Below are 23,154 nucleotides of genomic sequence, written 5' to 3'. Positions count from 1 at the left end.
ACTCTGTATTCCAAGTCGGGAATTCTGGACTATTTCTAGAACTCCGACCTGAAGATCACTGAAATGATTCGATCTTGTTTTTTATGAGTTTATGAGTTTGTCTTGAAAGCACCATATGTCATTCTCACTGGACTCACTGAAGTCTGAGATTTCCCAGTTCAGAGTTTCTGGTTGTTTTAAACGCGGCAGAAGTCATGCTGGATTGACAGCATGGCCAATGTATTCAACCTTCTCTTACCCATGGTGTTGAATGTTTATTATTTTAAGCTTGGAAAAGAGACCCTTAACATTATATAATGTGCATTAGATATAATACATTAGTTATGGTGCATTAGTTATATTACATTAGTTATGGTGCATTAGTTATGTGTATTAGTGATATGCATTGTAAGGTGCATTAGTTATAATACATTAGTTATAGTGCACTAGTTATAATAAATTAGTTATGGTGCATTAGTTAAAATACATTTGTTTTGGTGCATTAGGTATGTTGCATTAGTGATATGCATTAGTTATGTTGCATTAGTTATAATACATTAGTTATGTTGCATTGATGATAATACATTAGTTATGGTGCATTGATGATAATACATTAGTTATGGTGCATTGATGATGATACATTAGTTATGGTGCATTAGTAATATGCATTAGCTATGGTGCATTAGTTATTTATATTAGTGATATACATTAGCTTAGGTGCATTAGCTATGGTGCATTAGTAATGGTGCATTAGTTATGTGTATTAGTGATATGCATTAATTATGTTGCATTATATAAGGTGCATTAGTTATAATACATTATTTATGGTGCATTAGTTATGTGTATTAGTGATATGCATTAGTTATGGTGCATTAGTTATGTTGCATTAGTGATAATACATTAGTTATGGTGCATTAGTTATATGCATTAGCTTAGGTGCATTAGTTATGGTGCATTAGTGATATGCATTAATTATGTTGCATTAGATAATGTTCATTAGTTATAATACGTTAGTTATTAGTTATTTATATTTGTGATATGCATTAGCTTAGGTGCATTAGTTATAGTGCATTAGTTATAATACATTAGTTATATTACATTAGTTGTGGTGCATTAGTAATATGCATTAGCTATGGTGCTTTAGCTTAGGTGCATTAGTTATTGTGCACTAGTTATGTGTACTAGTGATATGCATTAAGTATGTTGCATTAGATAACGTTCATTAGTTATAATACGTTAGTTATGGTGCATTAGTTATAATACATGAGTTACAATACATGAGATATACTACATTAGTTATAATACATGAGTTATAACACATTAGTTATAGTACATTAGATATGGTGCATTAGTTATGGTGCATTAGTCCAGGTGAGTCCCATGAAGCACTGATGCGCGTAACGATGGTGACAGGTGTGCGTAATGATAATGCCTTGCGCCCTCGAGCACCAGAAAGGGGGAGCGGGAGCAGGCGTGACACATTGTTGAATTTGCGATTTCCAATGTTGAATTGAAAAGGATTTGCCAGTAGACTGGCAATGTGATTCATGACTGCTTGTCTATCTTGATCATGGACTACAGGAAACAGCAAAGAGTGCACGCCCCCATCCACACCGAAGGGAGCCGCAGTGGAGATGGTCAAAAGCTTCAAGTTACCCTGCATGCACATCACTGAGGACCTGAAATGGTCCCTTCACACCGACAACAAATTCCCTAAAACAATATTATGTTAGAGAACTGAACATTTAATTATCTGGCAACAGCTCTGGTGGACATTCCTGTCGTCAAAATACCAATTGCAAGCTCCCTGAAAATTTGACACATCTGTGGTGTTGTGTAAAACTGCACATTTTAGAGTGGCCTTTCTAGGAAGTTGTTTCTAATGTTCGGTATACTCAGTGTACACACCATTCACATACATATATATTTATATTCCAGACTCAATTTAGTTTTTTGTACATGTTTTTTTTGCTGTGTATACAAATACTGTATTCTCGACATAGCTTATTCTATTATTTCTACTACTGGACGTTTTATTTGTTACACTGTCTGTACACACCGCAATGTGTTAATATGCTGATTCTTGACATAGCTCACTCTAATATATCTACTGCTGTACATACTTTATCATTCTTAGTATATCATGTTGTCACGTCTGCTCCCGCTCTTCTCGCCGAGCGCCAGACTGCCCTGCATTATGCACTCCTGCCACCATCATTATGCACGCCTGCATTCCCTTGTCACACATCAACGATATTGGACTCACCTGGACTCAATCACCTGTTTATTACCTCCCCTATATTTGTCAGTTCTCCACTGCTGCTTTGGGTCTCGTCTGTTTTTGTGTTTCACAGTTCTGATGCTGTTCCTGTCCGTGTACCTGGTTCGCTTCTGCAGAGTCGTTCCTTGCGCATGTGTACATTTATCCGGTGTAATACCGTATAAGATTGCATTTGGATTAATTGGATTTGTTCTGACATTTCAAGATGTTATATATTAGTGTACTTTGGCATTTTATCTGCATTGTTATGAGCTAGTAACAAGCATTTAGCTGCACCTGCTATAACGTCTGCTAAACTGTACTAACCAATAAACTGTATATATTTCTATTTTTTTTCAGTGAATGTTGCATATGCATTCATGCCAAAGTGAGTTTAGCCTACCTCCATTGACAGTGAAATGGGAAAAAAACTAAAACAATTCATGTTAGGGCGACATCTAATCCCACAAAAGTTCAGACTCAAATGTTAAACAACATTTAGTATGCTATTAATTAATTTACCCTCTGCCATACCCATCTCCCCATAAACGTAATACCTAGTCAGCGGCATACATTTTGGTCTTGTCCAAGATACTGAAGGCAGCAAGTTAAAGTTGTCAGGTCCACTGAAGACAGATTACTGAAATACATTATGGCGAGAAGAACATTTTAACTTTATTAGTATTTCTATTTTATCCAATGCTCAACATCAACTGAAACACATGTCCATGTAAACTTCCGTGTATGATGACAGTTCTAGAAAGATTTACTCAAATTTGGGGACGTGGCAATTAGTAGCCAATCAGGTGCCCAGGATGAGGTTTCGGGCAAAGGGACAGCAGCGAAGATTTTACCCAGCGTAAATACATTCTCTAAAACACGATTGGTTCAAACACTACACACTTTCGTGTAATCCAATTAAACGTGAATGCGATGAATAAACGTTTTATTATGGAACATGAAGTCATCGGCCAAATGTGCCTTTTTGCTGAAGTGGACCAATCAAAGCTCGTGAAGGCTCATATGTATAATCTCATTGGATCTCCTTTAAGAAGGAAAAGGGCCGAGGCTGGGGTGTGCTTATTAAGCTGTTGGCTTGTGGAATAGACATAGTGTACATATTGTGTCTGGGAATCATCAGCCAGGTAGGTAATACAATGATATTACTTATCTTACAAGCTAATATTGATGCGTTGATAGTGTTACTTTGTATGATCAGCTAACCCTAAATGGTAGGATTTGCAATTCAGACGCATTCCAATAGTCTGACGAGAGCTAACGGCTAGCAGCCGATCTTATTATGATGAAGAGACTGAATACAACATATCTTACAATACTGTCAACAACTGATTTCTGGTTTGTTGTCCCACATTTTGTAATGTAGCGAAATGGAAAATTTTACATACACCATTCACACGGACTACACTGTTTATGTGTTGCTACATTGTTACAATCGGTGCCTTTTTTATTTGTGTTCAGACAGCCAAAAGCTACATTCTTTCCACTTTACCGTTATAGTGAGCAATTTTGTTATTGTATTCCCCTGATCTGTATTCAATTACTGTAAACTATTTAAAAACGTCAATGTTACAAATACCACACATGTCTGCATGGCAGTGCACTCATGATATTTGGCATTCCTGCCTGACTCATATATATATATTGTATCTATTTTCTTCCGTTTTTTAAATGTCCTATCACAAGTCTATGCTGCCAGCAGCAGTTTATTAAACAACCAACAGTTGATCATGTGAAACAAGTCCTGTAACACCTTAATGTCAAAGAGCCTGTCAAAGAAGCAGCCCTAATGAGCAGCAAATGCAGATGCTGCCTGTGAGCTATTCACAGGCTTTGATGTTGACACCTCTTCCAGAATGTTTTTAATATCTCTCTTGCTCTCTCTCTCATAGGATGGAGATCAGGCCGTTGCTCATGTGCTTTGCCCTCTGCGTGGTCTATGCCACCAGTAAACCCACAGAGAAAAAGGAACGCATTCACCACGATGCACCTCTCAGTAGCCGCGAGCATGACGATGCTCAGGGCTTTGACTACGACCACGATGCCTTCCTAGGACAAAAGGAGGCCAAGTCTTTTGACGACCTCAGCCCAGAGGAGAGCAAGCGCAGGCTAGGGTGAGTAGACTCAAGTGTCGGCCTGGTTGCGTCTCAATAGTCCAATATGGCCACCTTTCCTCGGGTCGGCTGTGCATCAATAGTATCAAGTTGAGGGTAGGGCTGTGACGGTAATTGAATAACTGTGTAACTGATGATTACAGATGAAGAGCGAAAATAAAACTGTTTAAATAGGCCTACATTAATTTTAGGATTTAAAAAATTATTTTCACGTAGATAAACGACCTAATAGCGAGAGTGTTTGCAAATGTTTTGTTAACCTAGTTGGTCTATTAAACTTTCTACATCTCCCCTTTACAACTTACCTTTGCTTAAGCAGCTAATTGCTTGATGAGAGGGATGTAGAGTGCTATAGGCTAGGGCTCTTCAGTTAACATTGTTTGATGTGTGGACTCTTTAAAAAAAATGTTTTTATACAATGCACATTTTCATTGCTTGCTAGTAAATAAATCAGTCTTTAAAAAAAAAAAGTTTGGATGTTTCTGACTTCATTAATTATTCAACAGCAGTTGACAAGGTTGTTTTGGCTTTGAGGCCTATAATGCTCTTATTTGATTTTATTTCACCTTTATTTAACCAGGTAGGCTAGTTGAGAACAAGTTCTCATTTGCAACTGCGACCTGGCCAAGATAAAGCATAGCAGTGTGAACAGAGTTACACATGGAGTTAACAAGTCAATTCCACAGTAGAAAAAAAGGGGAGTCTATATACATTGTGTGCAAAAGGCATGAGGAGGTAGGCGAATAATTACAATTTTGCAGATTAACACTGGAGTGATAAATGGTCATGTACAGGTAGAGATATTGGTGTGCAAAAGAGCAGAAAAGTAAATAAATAAAAACAGTATGGGGATGAGGTAGGTGAAAATGGGTGGGCTATTTACCAATAGACTATGTACAGCTGCAGCGATCGGTTAGCTGCTCAGATAGCAGATTTTTGAAGTTGGTGAGGGAGGTAAAAGTCTCCAACTTCAGCGATTTTTGCAATTCATTCCAGTCACAGGCAGCAGAGTACTGGAACGAAAGGCGGCCAAATGAGGTGTTGGCTTTAGGGATGATCAGTGAGATACACCTGCTGGAGCGCGTGCTAAGGATGGGTGTTGCCATCGTGACCAGTGAACTGAGATAAGGCGGAGCTTTACCTAGCATGGACTTGTAGATGACCTGGAGCCAGTGGGTCTGGCCACGAATATGTAGCGAGGGCCAGCCGACTAGAGCATACAAGTCGCAGTGGTGGGTGGTATAAGGTGCTTTAGTGACAAAACGGATGGCACTGTGATAAACTGCATCCAGTTTGCTGAGTAGAGTGTTGGAAGCAATTTTGTAGATGACATCGCCGAAGATCGGTAGGATAGTCAGTTTTACTAGGGTAAGTTTGGCGGCGTGAGTGAAGGAGGCTTTGTTGCGGAATAGATAGCCGACTCTTGATTTGATTTTCGATTGGAGATGTTTGATATGAGTCTGGAAGGAGAGTTTACAGTCTAGCCAGACACCTAGGTACTTATAGATGTCCACATATTCAAGGTCGGAACCATCCAGGGTGGTGATGCTAGTCGGGCATGCGGGTGCAGGCAGCGATCGGTTGAAAAGCATGCATTTGGTTTTACTAGCGTTTAAGAGCACCGTGTTGTGTCAAATGGACAATTTGCCAAGCCTGTCCAACCAGGCATGGTATAATTTGATACAGAATCTTTTCTTAAATTATAGACTAATCAACACTGATCAGGCCTGGTTATGGCCGATATGCTGCCCTGAACCAGATAAAAAAAAAATGCTGTCCTCCTATCCCTGCAAAGTATAATAGTAGCCTAAGACCGCAATGCACTTTTAGGAATTCCCATGTGGTATGCTACCGTTTATAAAACAGGCAATTTACCATTCATTCCTGTAATCTGGTTACATACATTTCTGTAAATGCATGTATTAATTAGTCAGTTACTGTTCTCATTCTCTGAGTGGAAACGTTGTTTGCACATTTCAAAACCTGCTACACTTGTGACAAACATGTTTTGATTTATTTCAAATCATAATTTACGAGCTCCATATGAGCATGTCTGGTTTCTCTGACCTGTTAATGTTGATGGAGCGCATGCACCTGAACACGCATAGAAGTACCTGGCCTGCTTCTCGCAAATGTCAAAGGTAGGAAAGTGCCCTGCTGGGCTTCTAAGTCATATTTTCTTCACTTCCCACAGTAAGTCAACGAAGTCCATTATAATAGTTCCTCACAGTATTTGAATAATCTTTCCAATCCCTCGATAATCAACATCGCTGATAAATAGGCTATGGACATGTTTTGTGTAATTGTTTCTATTTTAATGATTGTCAATTTCATCTTCATACTATGGCATAGCTGTCGCCTTCATACTTTTATCTTGCATCCTTCTCTCAGGAAGCCTAACGTAGGCCAAGGTTTTCTTTCTTATGTTTTAGTGAAAGAATAAATATTTTCTCTTGTGTCTGACAGTACACTGGTGGTGGTTTTGATTCATGGGTGCTTTTATGGGGGTGTGCGTGTGTCAGTTCGCTGATTCTCTCTATAGGCCTAAATGTCCACTCAGAAAGTAGCCTGTCTCGACTAGGGCTGTGACGGTCACAATTTCGTTAGCCAGTGATTGTCACGCAAATAGCTGTCGGTCTCACGGTAATTGACCGTTTAATTAACATAAACACATTTAGCATCTCCTGGCTTCCACACAACGCATACAAGCCATTGATGCAGACCTTTGGAACATCTATATTTTAAAATGTCTAATAAATCCATGTAAAATAGCCTACACCTTCACAATAAATACATTATTTATTTTAGACCGGTCTAAAGAAGCATGATATGAAGAAAATGTAGTCTATTTCAGAAGAACAGAGTAGCATACTCTGACCTTTCCTGATCTGGCTATGCCAAATGGCTGTGGGCTACACTAGTTAATTTAGCAGACAAGATTTTGTGGCATTTTATAATATGAAGAATACATTTTGAACAAAGCTGAATAAAATACGAATATTTTTCCAACCGATTTGAGGTTGTGTGCACATTTGGCTATTCTGTGTTGAGAGGTTAACAAAGAAATGGGTATTCCTATATGCTTAATTTAGAGTTTTTATCAATGTATCTTTCATTGTAATACAAAAAACATTGACTGTTTTGATTTTTAATATATTGTAAGGCTGCATGATGTGACTCTTTTGATGATTTGAAAAAAGTCGCTTGAAATGCATTTTTGTTTTTTTGTGCAGGCTGTACACTACTTCCGTCACTCATTCACAATTTGACAAGCATTTAATAATGCCTAGGATTTCACGGCGGCATCCCCTTTGTGTAGCTGTCTATCTCTCAGGCTACAAGTGAAGACACATCTGTGACACAACTGCGCAAGTCCTTATCCAGTCCTTATCCACCTCTTATCCGAGGTGCATATTGAAGATATTGGAAGAAATGTCCACACTTATATTTCGTCATTCAACAATATGAATAGGTCTAGTGACCAGCAAAAGCACTAGCCAATTTCAATCTACTATCATCCATAGTACAAAGGTCAACATATTCTGGGACAGTTGTGGGATGCGATAGATCCCAAATTAATACAACCACTAGCATTAAAAAAAGCTTTTTTAGTGACTGTGGCTGACGTAACGGATCAGAACGTTTAGCTTAAAATGTTGATAAACGATAAGGCTATTTCGTCACATTTTCAGCGCAACAATGTGCACATGCTAGTAGGCTAAAAGCGCAAATTTTCCATTAGTGGAAAATATCTTTATCAAAAGTGACTGCAAATGCAATGTAATGCTTTTATTGTAAAGATGCATTTTTATGGTGAAAATGATCTTCCCCAAATTTGAAACTCACACACATGCCAGTTAGGCTCTACACTCCTTGAAAGCGGCTTAATTTTAAGTAGTTTGGCCACTTTAGTTGTGATACGAACTTTATTAAAACATACAGTTGAAGTCAGAAATGTACATACACTTAGGTTGGAGTCATTAAAACTCGTTTTCAAACACTCCACACATTTCTTGTTCACAAACTATAGTTTTGGCAAGTCGGTTAGGACATCTTCTTTGTGCATGACACAAGTAGTTTTTCCAACATTTGTTTACAGACAGATTATTTCACGTATAATTCACTATCACAATTCCAGTGGGTCAGAAGTTTACATACACTAAGTTGACTGTGCCTTTCAACAGCTTGGAACATTCCAGAAAATTGTCTTGGCTTCTGATAGGCTAATTGACATCGTTTGAGTCAATTGGAGGTGTACCTGTGGATGTATTTCAAGGCCTACCTTCAAACTCAGTGCCTCTTTGCTTGACATGGGGAAATCAGCCAAGATCCCAGAAAAAATAATTGTAGACCTCCACAGTCTAGTTCGTCCTTGGGAGCAATTTCCAAACGCCTGAAGGTACCATGTTCATCTGTGCAAACAATAGTATGCAAGTATAAACACCATGCGACCAGGATGCAGATTCATTCTGTCTCCTAGAGATGAATGTACTTTGTTGCGAAAAGTGCAAATCAATCCCAGAACAACAGCAAAGGACCTTGTGAAGATGCAGGAGGACACCGGTACAAAAGTCACAAAGCCCTGACCTCAATCCTATAGAAATTTGTGGGCAGAACTGAATAGTTGTGTGTGAGCAAGGAGGCCTACAAACCTGACTCAGTTACACCAGCTCTGTCAGGAGGAATGGGACAAAATTCATCCAAATTATTGTAGGAAGCTTGTGGAAGGCTACCTGAAACGTTTGACCCAAGTTAAACAATTTAAAGGCAATGCTACCAAATACTAATTGAGCGTATGTAAACTTCTGACCCACTGGGAATGTGGTGAAATAAATAAAAGCTGAAATAATTCATTCTCTCTATTCTAACATTTCACATTCTTAAAATAAAGTGGTGATCCTAACTGACCTAAAACAGGAACTTTTTACTGGGATTCTATGTCAGGAATTGTGAGAAACTGAGTTTAAATGTATTTTCCTAAGGTGTATGTAAACTTCCGACTAAAACTGTATAAGCCTATGGGCTAGGCTACATGAGTTGTGCGATTTATGATAAGAAAAAGTCACAAACTGTGTGAATCCTGCCTTCATAGTCGAATTGCTACAAAAAAAACTACAAAAGGATACCAATGAGAAGAAAAGACTTGCGTGGGCCAAGAAATATGAGCAATGGACATTTAGACTGGTGGACATCTGTCCTTTGGTCTGAGTCCGAATTTGACTTTTTTTCTTCCAACCGCCTTGTCTTTGTGACTCAGAGTAGTTGAACGGATGATCTCCGCATGTGTGGTTCCCAACATGAAGCATGGAGGTGGTGTTATGGTGTGGGGGGTGCTTTGCTGGTGACACTGTCTGTGATTAATTTGGAATTCAAGGGATGCTTAACCAGCGTGACTACCACAGCATTCTGCAGTGATACGCCATCCCATCTGGTTGGGCTTAGTGGGACTTTCATTTGTTTTTCAACAGGACAATGACCCAACACACCTCCAAGCTCTAAGGGCTTTTTGACCAAGAATGAGAGCTACATCAGGTGACCTGGTTTCCACCGTCACCTGACCTCAACCCAATTGAGATGGTTTGGGATGAGTTGGACCGCAGTGAAGAAGAAGCAGACAATAAGTGCTCACCATATGTGGAAACTCCTTCAGGCAAATCATTCCAGCGGATACTGGTTGAGAGAATGCCAAGAGTTGGCATCAAGGCAAAGGGTGGCTACTTTAACGAATCTCAAATATATTTAGATTTGTTTAACGTTTTTTGGTCACTACATGATTTCATAGTTTTGATGTCTTCACTATTATTCTACAAAGAAGAAAATTGTAAAAATTAAGAACCCTTGAATGAGTAGGTATGTGCGAACTTGACTGGTACTGTTCATTTTATACACATTTTACAATAGATAGTATTTATACGCTGTACATTATACATCTTGTTCAGTCATAATTATAATAGAACAATAGAATTTAAACCACCCCTCAGCTACTCTCAGTCCATCCCACCTATCACCTTAACCCCACCCCTCAGCTTCTCTCAGTCATTCCCACATATCACATTAACCCCACCCCACAGCTTCTCTCAGTCCATCCCACATATCACCTTAACCCCACCCCTCAGCTTCTCTCAGTCCATCCCACATATCTCTGTAAACTGCCCTCTTATGATTTTGTGAGTGAGCCCACTCCCTTGGCTGAGAAGCAACCCCACACATGAATGGTCACAGGATGCTTTACTGTTGGCATGACACAGGACTCATGGTAGCGCTCACCTTGTCTTCTCCGGAGAAGCTTTTTTCCGGATGCCCCAAACAATCGGAAAGGGGATTCAGAGAAAATGACTTTACCCCATTCCTCAGCAGTCCAATCCCTGTACCTTTTGCAGAATATCAGTCTGTCCCTGATGTTTTTCCTCGAGAATTGGCTTCTTTGCGGCCCTTCTTGACACCAGGCCATCCTCCAAAAGTCTTCGCCTGTGTGTGCAGATGCACTCACACCTGCCTGCTGCCATTCCTGAGCAAGCTCTGTACTGGTGGTTCCCCGATCCCGCAGCTGAATCAACTTTAGGAGACGGTCCTGGTGCTTACTGGACTTTCTTGGGCGCCCGGAAGCCTTCTTCACAACAATTGAACCGCTCTCCTTGAAGTTCTTGATGATCCGATAAATGGTTGATTTAGGTGCAATCTTACTGGCAGCAATATCCTTGCCTGTGAAGCCCTTTTTGTGTAAAGCAATGATGACGGCACATGTTTCCTTGCAGGTAACCATGGTTGACAGAGGAAGAACAATGATTCCAAGCACCATCTCTCCTTTTGAAGCTTCCAGTCTGGTTTTCAAACTCAATCAGCATGACAGAGTGATCTCCAGCCTTGTCCTCATCAACACTCACACCTGTGTTAATGAGAGAATCACTGACATGTCAGCTGGTCCTTTTGTGGAAGGGCTAAAATGCAGTGGACATGTTTTTTTGGAATTCAGTTCACTTGCATGGCAAAGAGGGACTTTGCAATTAATTGCAATTCATCTGATCACTCTTCATAACATTCTGGAGTATATGCAAATTGCCATCATACAAACTGAGGCAGCAGACTTTGACACAAATTAATTTTCATTCTCAAAACGTTTGGCCACGACTGTATATACCCACCCCAATTCGGGTGGAGTCTCCTTCTCTCTAAACGTTACATCTTTATTTATAGGCAGGAACTTAAGTGATACGGGCAATAAACTGTTCCTTCTCTCCTAATGTGACCTGACCTCGACCCCCTTCCTCACTAATCCACAGCTCTCCACCCTTATCAGTGCCTGCCAACATGATCGTCTTCCCTGCACTCAGTACATTCCAAGCTTAATTGCTTCCACCATATACATTCCTCCTACAGATAACCACTAACTTCTGGTGTAAACCCTAGACTATGGCACCCTTATGTCTCTAGTATAACTGATGATTAACAACATTTAAAGTTTTGAAATCTGAACCCATCACAAGTAAATGGAGAGGTAGAATTCCCCCTTTCCCATCAGATTCAAAGAACAGGCGATCACTTTCACGTAGACTCTACTAGATCTAGGTTTTGACTGTTATTACATTGGTATTGTAGTAAATATAGTTTGACCTCTTTTGAACTACATTTTTAGTTCAGTCTCTCTCTTTCTCGCTTTTCCCCTTTCTGATACAGTGTGATTGTAGAGAAGATTGATGGGGACAGTGATGGTTTTGTCACTGAGGTGGAGCTGAAAGCGTGGATTAAGAAGGCTCAGAAGAAGTACGTCTATGAGAACGTGGACCGCCAATGGAAGGACTTTGATGTCAACAATGACGGCATGATCTCTTGGGAGGAATACAGGAATGTAACTTATGGTACCTATCTGGGTAAGAAGGGCATGACATGCGCATGCATGAGCCCGGGACATGCAAAATGTCCAAAACTAATGTTTGTGTTGCTTATGACTAATTCGACTGATTCCATAGTTGCAGGGCCTTTAGTATTAGTTTCACTGATTGGTTGATTTACCGTATCAATTCAGGTCGGGGTGTATCACGTGTGATTAACTAGAGATCATAGCCGCTTCCCTTTGACCCCACAGATGACCCGGAACCAGATGATGGTTACAACTACCAGCACATGATGGCGAGGGACGAGAGGCGTTTCAAAATGGCCGACCAGAACGGAGACCAAATCGCCAACAAAGAGGAGTTCACAGCCTTCCTACACCCAGAGGAGTACGACCACATGAAGGACATAGTGGTGCTGGTATGTGTTTCATTCTCTGTGTTCATTAGATTTAAAGGTATTTGGAAAGAAAGAAACAAGGGACCAGTGTTCACCGGTCGGCTCTGACCATCCTCCTTTCTCCTTGTTTACCCCACAGGAAACCATGGAGGACATTGATAAGAATGGTGATGGTTTCATTGACCTGAATGAATACATAGGTAAGGACTGAAGTGGACATACTCTTTAGTATACAAAACATTATGAACACCTGCTCTTTCCATGACAGACTGAACAGGTGAAGCTATGATCCCTTAAATCAAATGAAATCACATTTTATTTATCACATGACCTGAATACAACTGGTGTAGACTTTACAGTGAAATGCTTGCTTACGAACCTTTCCCAACGATGCAAAGTTTCAAAAATGAATTGGGGGGGGGGGGGAGAAAGTAACATGAGGAATAAAATGCACAAGAATCGAGCTAGATACATGGAGTACTAGTACAAGGAACTTGAGATAGATATGTACATGAAGGCAGGGTAAAGTGACTAGGCCTAATTGATGTCACTTGTTAAATCAACTTCAATCAGTGTAGATGAAGCAGAGGAGACTGGTTAAAGAAGGATTTTTTTTAAAGCCTTGAGACAACTGAGATATGGATTGTGTATGTGTGCCATGTTGATGGTGACTGGGTAAGACAAAAGATTTATATGCCTTTGAACGGGTTATGGTAGTAGGTGCCAAGCGCACCTGTTTGTTTCAAGAACTGCAACGCTGCTGTGTTTTCCACACAGCAGTTTCCCGTGTGTATCAAGAATGGTCCACCACCTAAAGGACATCCAGCCAACTTGACACAACCGTGGGAAGCACTGCAGAAGGTGTTCCTAATGTTTGGAATACTCAGTGTATAGTCACTTTATTCTGAGGTCCCCATTCAATAGATTTACTATATTGATGTTTCTACCTTCAGACACACTTTCATCCCCCTCGTTTCCTAGGTGACATGTACAACCATGAAGATGAGATGGAGGAGCCAGACTGGGTTGCTACGGAGCGCGAGCAGTTCTCAGAGTTCCGAGACAAGAACAAAGACGGGAAGATGGATCGGGAGGAGACTTTGGACTGGATCCTTCCTTCAGATTACGACCATGCAGAGGCCGAGGCCAAACACCTCGTCTACGAGTCTGACTTGAACAAGGTGAGACAATCGTGCTCTCTCTCTTGTCTCTATTGGTTTTCATTCTCTCTTGCTTTCACTCACACGGCTTTGTCTGTTTTTAAGCATTCTATTGACTAAATATCTTTTTTTGTTTTGATTTCAGGATGGAAAGCTCAGCAAGGAAGAAATCCTGAACAAGTACGACCTGTTTGTAGGAAGTCAAGCAACTGACTTTGGTGAGGCGCTAGTACGGCATGATGAGTTTTAGGTTATTTGGTCCTAGCTAGATAAAACAGTTTTAAACTTGATTTGATAAATGATCAAATGTACTTTGTACAACACCTATTCATACACTACATTGTCTCCAATTAGTATGTGGTTGATAGCACTCAATAGTTGCGTGAGTGTTATATTTACTGACTACCCATCCCAACACTTAATTTTATTGTTCCGTTACAAACATAGGTAGTTTAGTTTGGTCATTATTTTTGCCTTTGTTTAAAATATGATGCTATACTCACAAGCACTGAATATTCCATTTGGAGTTGTAATAATTTATAATTCTTCCAACAAACCCTTCATATGTGGGAATTATTTGGTGTTTTTTAGTCATGTTTTGAATGACACTGATTGTAATGATAGCCCATCATTTCTTAGTATCGTTAGTAGATAAGAGATGCTACCCAACGTTAGCCTCATACGTATCCTTTTACCCAGTGTGCCTTCTGAGTAGTCTTTTGGGAGCTCAACCAATGAAACCGACACTAAATATCAGAGGGTCATGGGAACGTGAGTCCACTACAGTGAAATCATCCCTCACCCTGCTCTGTTTCTCCATAAACGCTCACTTTGACCCCCTCTTCTTCATATGTACTGTATTTGTCTGTCATGACTAGGGTTGTTATTACAATGTTGCCAAGTTCATCACTGCTTCTGTAGCCTTTTCTCCTGTCAATCACTCCCTCTCAATAGTCTGCAGTGGCTTCCTCTCCTTGCCTCCATCTGCACTTATCTAGGAACAAATGATAGGTGAACGAAACATGTTGGATGACCAATGTGAAACAAAAGGAAACCATTTTAGACTGTTGAGAACCAGCACACATGTGATAAAGCATCTGTTCTATTGGTTAGAAATAAAAGCGGTTGTACTTCCTTCCTATGGGGCATGCTGAACTGAAAGGTTGGTGCATTGCAGTGTTGTTACTGAATTACGCTTGCCCTAAATTAAGATTATGTTGAAGTATTTACATACTTGGCAAGTGTTTTATTTTCTGAGTTTATACATAGAATGTATGGACATTCATCTTTTGGATTAAATTCTGTACTTTGGATTCCACAGCCCATTTTCTCAATAAAAAAAATGAATTGAGTAAACTTATTTGTTCAAGTTTGAGCCTCAGTGCACATCTTATTTTGTATGTCTGGTTGTGTTTGTTAATGATTTAGTTAAGATATCAGGGAAATGGAGAGAGTGGTTGAAATAAAACACTGTCCACCACTGTTTCTAAAAGTGCATCATAATACAATATAAATCTTTATTTACCTTATCTTACAATTTGATATGAGTATTTCATAAAGGGGTAGATTCAATAAACCCTTTCTCCTGAACTCACAATTTCAATCAAGTGTTAGGGAACCTTAGATGGTTTATTGAATCCACCCCAAGACTGTTGGCTGTTGGGGATGGGCTCCTGATGGACTGAGACCAGAGTCAAAGATTAGGCTGTGGAGACCTCTGTCTTGGAGGCTGAAACTGAAGTCTCCTCAATCTGCTTTCCAAACACTGTCTCCATGATGCAGGCGTTGAACTGAGGACGGAGACGGATATTTATATGACAGAGAATGAACATGATAAGGTTGTGTGTCTTGTTCAGACTCGTGTCTTAATTCATGTGCTTAATTTCTGAGTGTATGTCAATGAGTATGTGTGCCACTGTCAGTGTATTTAGAATCACCTGTTTGTTCATGAAGGCGTAAATGAGAGGGTTGTATACACAGGAGCTTTTAGAGAAGAAAGCAGGGATGGTGACCAGGCGGTAGTCTTTGTTCTCGCTTGTTGTATAGGCGAAGTACAAGCCTGCCAAGGCGTAGGGGCCGTAACACAGAATGAAGGAGCACACCATCACAATCACCATCCTGGATACTTCCTTTTCTGCCTTCTGGGTGGAAGCTGACTCAGCCTGTGCAGCTGCCACCTACACACACACACACACACACACACACAGACAGGACAAACTGGTCACATCTGGGTTCCAAAAACTGACTATACTGTACTTTGTTTTGTTTTTTTAACCCAGATAGCATTGTACTCACAGCCCGTAGTGCTCCCAGTAGTTGGGAGTAGGAGAAAAAGATAATGGACATGGGCATGAGGAAACAAGTAACAATGAGGAATTTGGTGTAGCTGGCACAGTGGTACTCCTCATTGTTTGTATACCAGTCAGGTCCACAGGAGCAGCCCAGACCCTCAGGGATATACCTGTAAAACAAACCCAGGTTACTGTAACTCAGGCCCCACACATTGTCTCTCTGCGGGGTTTCCTCCATGCCTATATAAATCAGCGACTTATCTAACTTGAAAAGCAGCGAGCGATGCAAACATTGTAGCCAATTAGTGACGTAAATTGCTGGTCAGAACCTTACATGTACGGCAACACATTTTAACTCATTTTAGGATATTTGCCATTTTCCCCATCCCCTGTGTGTGCAATATGAACCAAATAACCTAATAGTAGCCAAATACAAAGAGTATTTATTAATCCAGACAAGATCAAAGTGTTTGTGAGAGGCTGGGGATGAATACCTGCTCCAGCCGAAGAATGGTGGGGTTGCACATCCGATCCCCATGACCCAGGTGAAGGCAACAGCCGCCAGAGCCTGGTTGTTGTCAAATTTGAAGGTGCCGAAGGGTTTGCAGATGACCACGTATCTCTCAAAGGCAAGGACAGCCAGAGACCAAGCTGACACCAACCCTGAGTAAGAGAGAAGAAGCTATCAATAGGTTGAGATATCAAAGACATCGAACACAAAAACTAGTTTGCATGTAAATAATCAGAGGAGTAAAATGAATCGCTTAAGTTGTTGCTGTTTTTGTTGCTACGATGAGTTTTACCTGCTATTGAACCCATGCAAGCTTCCATTGCACACAAGGTGTAACCCAGGAAGTAGTATCCTCTCGCACTAGAAACGAACACTTGACTCACAGAGAAAGTCACAAAGATAAAACCTGCTAACGAGACATTGACCAGGATGTAGTTCAGCGGTTGTCTCAGCTTCTTGTACTTCACTGTCACCACGAGAATGATCAAGTTTAGGGGTGTTCCAGCAAAGAACACAAAGCCCATGAAAGCAGTCTGTAGGTAGAAAGCCCATATTGGGGCCAGGTGATACTGTGGCCCCTCAAATGGGCTGACCTTAGAGATGTTCTCGTATAGATGGAAGTTCTTTCCCATCCTGGCTCCTCTCTGACTCAGTACCCCTACCCGTCCGTCCCTTAGATGTGCACTGTGACGCTGAAAGGCTCCCTTTTATATGACCACAAACCACTTATAAACCTCTTTACATTATGTCAGGAACAGGCTTCTCCTGCGGATCTTCCTGATCTTGTAGGTGGAAGAATAAACTTTAGGATTAAGCTGCCCCCATGACCATGACCCGTAAGTAGAGACCTTACTTTGTTGGGCGTAGTAATCCATCTTAAAGAGCCAGTGTGAAAGAATACAATTTTGAAGAATAATTTAATTTATAACAGAGACAGGTTGTTTTTGTTGGTGCGGACAGTGTTAAGATAGAAAGCATTGCCATACTTCTGGAGTTTGTCATGTATATCACTGAATCAAGCTAAGCTGTGTAGGCTGTTCTAATGAGGTGGTAACTGCCTTATCCAGTTCCCATTCATCTCTGAGGGACTCATCTTTGATAGACATTAACCTTCCAAGAACGTAACCTAAGGGGAGGGGGATGGGGATGTGGTGAACAGGGGTAAAAAGAACAAGCTGATTGGGCAGTGGCAATCACATCAACAATGTTTGGAAACTCCACTTTAACAATTCATTATTGTTAAGTGCTAAACCATTAACAAATGAATTAATTGATTGCCGATAATAAGCTAGCATAGAGAGCCTTGGTCTTGTTGTCTACATTTCTACAGGGAAGCTCTAGCACACAGAGCACTGTGAAAGATACAAGTCACAATGTAAAAATAGAATGTCTCAAAAACCACGATTGTTTAGTGAAACCATGAAAAGTAGTGCACCTAAACTGAGATCTGGTGTTTGAATGTTAACCCAATTTAAGTGTTGTAGTTCACAGAGTGTGTTTAAAACAGAAATGAAGTACTCTGAGACACCTAAAGTGGTTCTTCAACCTGAATATTGGTGTTGTAAAAATATTTAAATTTTTGGACTTTCAGTGCATGTAAAAGGCAGCATCAAAACACAAAAACTGTGTTTCTCATACAATAAGTGGGTTAGAAATGGACATGGTTTATAGATTATATATTGATTGATGATAAGGGACTATGAAGAATATTTGTTGTTATTTTTTCAATGCTTTACTAAGACAGATTAGAAACAGGAGGGGCAGTAAAATGATACATTTTGTTTGAATTTGACCCACTCAACAACACAGCCAGACTATAAGAAATGATTCTGGGTTTATTGACATTAACAACAAACAAAAAACACTTCATAAAAAAATGAATGCAAGTCATGCAGTGCCTGTGGTCTAGCGGTATAACACACTAAAACACCCCTCTCCCCACCGAAGACTGGGATAAATTCCCCCTGCTCCAACCCTTTAATCTGTTTCTCACACCTATCTGTATCCCCTCTGTCATTTCAATAAAGTGTGAAAATACCCCCAAAATATATATATTTTTAATTATGCAAGTTGTTTAAATGATTTGTTCATTTAATTTGACCAAAAAATGTAAGATTGAATACAACTTAATGTGTTGCTCAAAATGTAAGTATCTTTCACGAGGATAACCAAAGAGAGACAACATTTAGTGATTGAACTCATTGGAAGTGGTTTTAATCAGCTTGCATTTTCTATCTTGCCGCTTGACTCTGATTGTGGGTAATTCAACATTTTTAGACTTCATAATTATTTCACACAATGTTGTATACATGTTTGAAGAAAGAAAAGTACGTTTTTTTATACTAGTATTAAGCTGGTTGTGTCATGAGGTGTAATGGATCCTGATGAATGGATATCATAACAGTCAGACAAATTGACGTTCATTGAGCACAGCACCCATTCCCAAACTCATAATTGTTAATGGAAGAGGCAAGTGGAGAATTCTCAATTCACGCAGTTCAACCTCCAGTCACTGATGGTGATTTGAACACTGTGCATGACAATACCTGCCAAAATGGTAAACGATTAAATACATGAAACAATGTTAACCATTACAATTCTCCAGATGAAGTGATCTAATTCTGCACTAGACAGGATTGAAACACCATAATAGTGTTTAGAAGCTTTAGAGAGAGGAAATGGCACCAAAAGAGAAGGTATCTAATTCTGCACTGAACAGGACTCAAAACATCAACATTATGCTTTCAACTTTTTTTTCGGTAGGGCTCTCAGTCCAGTCAGGTGTTGCACTCCTCTTGATTAAGTGATGTTACAATACACCATGTAATGTTTCATAACAGTTTAGGATGATGTGTTTAAATAATCCAGCAAAGTTCAAGTTTTCAATCAAATCAAATGTATTTATAAACCCCTTTTTACATCAGTCGATGTCACAGAGTGCTGTCCAGAAACCCAGCCTAAAACCCCAAACAGCAAGCAATCTTAAGGCTCTTAAGGCAGATGTTTTGTGTCCTTCAAGTTGGTGGCAGCTCAGTTGCCACTATTTTGGGTATTACAAAGCACTTATTTTAACAGTGCACATTCAGGTTTAAATTATTAACCTACTGGAATCAAGATGTAGCTTGAATGGAACAAAAAATGAGTGCCATATAATGAATGGCAGGTAGGTTAGAGAGGTGGGCCAGCAACTTGAGGGTTGCCAGTTTGAATCCCCAATTCGTACCAAGAACTCTGGCCCTTGAGCAAGGCATTTGACCCTTAAACTGCTCCTTGCATTACACCATTTCAATGATGACATTTGACGTGGGATAGAGATTACGGTTTAGAGTTATAGATAACCTTGATTGGGTGAAAACAGAATGCTTATGACTATCTGGGCAGCAAGCCAATTAGAGCACAATCAGCCCCCAATACACCCCACCCCTTCGTCCATTCCTCCCTCCCTCACTCACACCCTGGAAAGGGTGTCTACGTTTCTGAGAGTTGAAATCAGGTGAATTCTGATCAACATACCTCACTAACAAATAATTATTCTCTGTGCAGGACATGGATATTCAGAATGTCTTGTCTATTTTTCCTCTTCACGATACTGTTGCATATATTGTCAGGGATGGCAGCCGCTGACATTGGATCTGCAAAGTGTCTCAGCTACTTTTTTCAGTTACTGTTTTTTACCAATAACTCATGCAGACACACCAATGGGAAAACATACTCTCATGACACCACCCCACTATGTAAACATGGAAAAGTTTCCCCCATCTTATTGATTTACTTAATAAACTGTATGCTATAGTAGTTGGAGTTATTTTTTAAACTCATACATGTTCATGGCTAACAGGTACAGCTAATGTTAGCTACATAAGATGCTTAGTTTTGTTGTCAACGGCCCTTTCCCTGAGCTTCATCACATGTGAAACCTTTCTGCCATCCACCTGCTGCCTGTTGCCTGCCATGTATACTAGATCGCTTGACATCGGTGTCTTAAAATGCCACAATATAGGGATGAGCCTTAATCTGGAAACAAGATTTACCTGAGATGTACCTGGCCAATCCTTCCAATCTCTGCAAACTGCAGGGATGTAACATGGGATAAGGATCAAACTACAAGATCATCCCTTTAGCAACAGATTGTGGGGTCAAATGACTAATTTGAGGAAGGATCAGGGGTGGGTTTATTGGTAAATGTCCCTCCTCCTCCTCACCGTGCCCCCCGTCCTCCTTTTTATACACCTGCACACAGTCAGCCAATCCTCTTTCCCTTGGAACCTCTCCAAGGAACCGTTTCCTCTTCCATCCTTCTCCTCTGTCCTCCTCTCTCTGTCTCTCGTGTCTTTTCAGATCAGTGCTACTCTAGTTCAATTTAATGGCGGTAGGGTTTTGATCTAGTTTTTGCTTGAAAACCAGAGCTTCTCCCAATTTACCATCAGCAATAAAGGTATGCTTTTTTAATTTCCAGAATTTCTGTATGGGTAAGTAGGCTTGTTTAACAGACTATATTTCACCTTAGCATTTGGGTCGGTTGTTTAATTTGAGGTATATTGATCAGTTTGAGATTTTAGCTTTAAGGAGAAATCTCAGTTGACAATGCTTATTTGACTGAGATTGTATCTTTGGAAAAATTTATATAACTTTTAGCATTAAAAAGGATTTGATATAGTTTGACACTAATGACAACAAAACTGTGTTTGTACTGCACAGCAAACCGAAGTGCATGCATTGCGATGAACCTCATTTTGAAGATTCTTTCCTCAAACTAGGTGAAGATGAAGGACCACTACAGTCCTTCAAGATACATGATGAAGAAAAGATGGAGAGCGAGTGAAAGAACGGGTGCAAGATAAATATCATCCCCAGACTCAGGGTTGTATCATAACCAAGCTGTATGGGTTAGACGTATGGGTATGATACGACCTGGGTTTGACGGTGGTCTGCTGCTGCCTTCAAACAGAGGATGCTAACACCAATGGCTCTCTATAACCGAGTATTTTGCATGTATTTTCTTCCCTTTTACTTTTCCTTTCCATTTTGCCAAGATAAGAATGTAATAGCAGCCCAAAAGGAATTGTTTTAACAGCTGTAAAATTGCTTAAAATGACACTCTTGACTTTTGCATTTTGTGTTTTGTGACAAAAGTATCCTCCAAAAAGTGATCCACAAAATAAACTGAATAGAACGAACCTTGTACTTCGGTCCAATCTGCTCTTGTGAGATCATGGCCAATATAAAAGCATCCATTTGAAAACCCTTATATTAGCAGTTGTGGAGGTTGGTGACAACAGTGGGATCTACCCGGTACAGCCAGAAGAGGACTGGCCACCCCTCGGAGCCTGGTTCCTCTCTAGGTTTCTTTATAGGTTCCGGCTTTCTAGGGAGTTTTTCCGAGCCACTGTGCTTCTGCCTCCGCATTGCTTGCTCTTTTGGGTTTTAGCCTGGATATCTGTGAAGCCCTTTTTGACAACTGATAATTTAAAAAGGGATTTATGAAATAAATGTAATCTTGTGAGGGTGGAGTAACAGCATAATGATCCTAAAGGGGTAAACCACACCCTCTTGATGTGCCAGGCAAGCTAAGTCAAGGGCACCTAAGAGTTGCTCTTTTAAAATATAGTGATGCTTTAATGAAATCTTTCACACACAGGCTTCTAAACATCCATAGTAAATGTAAAACAACACTCCTTATAGAGCAAGCAACAATTATCAAACTTGAGATACTCTATATATACAAAAGTATGTGGACACCCCTTCAAATGAGAGGATTCAGCTATTTCAGCCACACTCGTTGCAGACAGGTGTATAAAATCGAGCACACAGCTATGCAATCTCCATAGACAAACATTGTCAGTAGAATGGCCTTACTGACGAGCTCAGTGACTTTCAACTTGGCACTGTCATAGGACGCCACCTTTCCAACAAGACAGTTCGTCAAATTTCTGCCCTGCTAGATCTGCCCCGGTCAACTGTAAGTGCTGTTATTGTGAAGTGGAAATGTCTAGGAGCAGCCGCGAAGTGGTAGATCACAATGCATAATGCCAAGCGTCTGGAGCAGTGGAAACACATTCTCTGGGGTGATGAATCATGCTTCACCATCTGGCAGTCCGACGGACGATCTGGGTTGGCTGATGCCAGGAGAACGCTACCTGCCTGAATGCATAGTGCCAACTGTAAAGTTTGGTGCAGGAGGAATAATGGTCTGGGGCTGTTTTTCATGGTTCACACTAGGCCCATTAGTTCCAGTGAAGGGAAATCCTAACGCTATAGCATTCTATGATATTTTAGACAATTCTGTACTTTCAACTTTGTGACAACAGTTTGGGGAAAACCATTTCCTGTTTCAGCATGACAATTACCCCGTGCACAAAGCGAGGTCCATACAGAAATGGTTTGTCGGTAGAACTTAACTGGCCTGCACAGAGCCCTGACCTCAACCTCATCGAACACCTTCAGGATGAATTGGAACGCTGAGTGCGAGCCAGGCCTAATCACCCAACATCCGTGCCCGACCTCACTAATGCTCTTGTGGCTGAATGGAAGCAAGTCCCCGCAGTTGAGGCTGTTGTAGGAGCAAAGGGAGGACCATCTCCATATTAATGCC

The 23,154-nt window shown here is 40.4% G+C and overlaps 2 protein-coding genes across 5 annotated transcripts; one reads left to right on the top strand and one right to left on the bottom strand.

Annotated features, from left to right (window-relative positions):
• Window positions 1–3,261: 3,261 nt before the first annotated feature.
• Window positions 3,262–15,120, top strand: LOC109896805 (calumenin-A). Of its 4 annotated transcripts, none has more exons than XM_020491166.2 (7): window positions 3,262–3,384; window positions 4,150–4,371; window positions 12,046–12,227; window positions 12,455–12,621; window positions 12,740–12,800; window positions 13,582–13,781; window positions 13,906–15,120. In XM_020491166.2, exons 2-7 carry the CDS (start codon window positions 4,151–4,153, stop codon window positions 14,008–14,010), a joined length of 936 nt encoding a protein of 311 aa, XP_020346755.1. In that variant the 5' UTR covers window positions 3,262–3,384; window position 4,150; the 3' UTR covers window positions 14,011–15,120. The 4 variants fall into 4 exon arrangements, with proteins under 4 accessions (XP_020346755.1, XP_020346753.1, XP_020346754.1 ...); XM_020491164.2 differs by having other exon boundaries at window positions 12,046–12,239; XM_020491165.2 differs by having other exon boundaries at window positions 3,268–3,388; window positions 12,046–12,239.
• A 127-nt stretch (window positions 15,121–15,247) lies between these two features.
• Window positions 15,248–17,235, bottom strand: LOC109896804 (putative violet-sensitive opsin). Its single transcript, XM_020491162.1, has 5 exons — window positions 16,855–17,235; window positions 16,546–16,714; window positions 16,056–16,221; window positions 15,698–15,937; window positions 15,248–15,550 (listed from the first exon to the last, which is right to left on the bottom strand). The coding sequence occupies exons 1-5, from the start codon at window positions 17,192–17,194 to the stop codon at window positions 15,461–15,463; spliced, it is 1,005 nt and encodes a 334-aa protein (XP_020346751.1). The 5' UTR covers window positions 17,195–17,235; the 3' UTR covers window positions 15,248–15,460.
• Window positions 17,236–23,154: the final 5,919 nt, after the last annotated feature.

This window comes from Oncorhynchus kisutch, linkage group LG9 (genome assembly GCF_002021735.2).
Source record: "Oncorhynchus kisutch isolate 150728-3 linkage group LG9, Okis_V2, whole genome shotgun sequence".
Taxonomy (NCBI): Eukaryota; Metazoa; Chordata; class Actinopteri; order Salmoniformes; family Salmonidae; genus Oncorhynchus; species Oncorhynchus kisutch.
The sequence above is the reverse complement of the archived record's forward strand: the minus strand, read 5'-3'. Positions and strand labels throughout refer to the sequence as shown.

Coding starts and splice junctions, on each gene's coding strand:
- LOC109896805 (XM_020491164.2), top strand. CDS start 4,151: ATGGAGATCAGGCCGTTGCTCATGTGCTTTGCCCTCTGCGTGGTCTAT. Junction 12,240..12,454: donor AACTTATGGTACCTATCTGG/GTAAGAAGGGCA, acceptor TTGACCCCACAG/ATGACCCGGAACCAGATGAT. Junction 13,782..13,905: donor ACGAGTCTGACTTGAACAAG/GTGAGACAATCG, acceptor TTTTGATTTCAG/GATGGAAAGCTCAGCAAGGA.
- LOC109896804 (XM_020491162.1), bottom strand. CDS start 17,194: ATGGGAAAGAACTTCCATCTATACGAGAACATCTCTAAGGTCAGCCCA. Junction 16,222..16,545: donor CCATTCTTCGGCTGGAGCAG/GTATTCATCCCC, acceptor TTTGTTTTACAG/GTATATCCCTGAGGGTCTGG. Junction 15,938..16,055: donor TACTGGGAGCACTACGGGCT/GTGAGTACAATG, acceptor GTGTGTGTGTAG/GTGGCAGCTGCACAGGCTGA.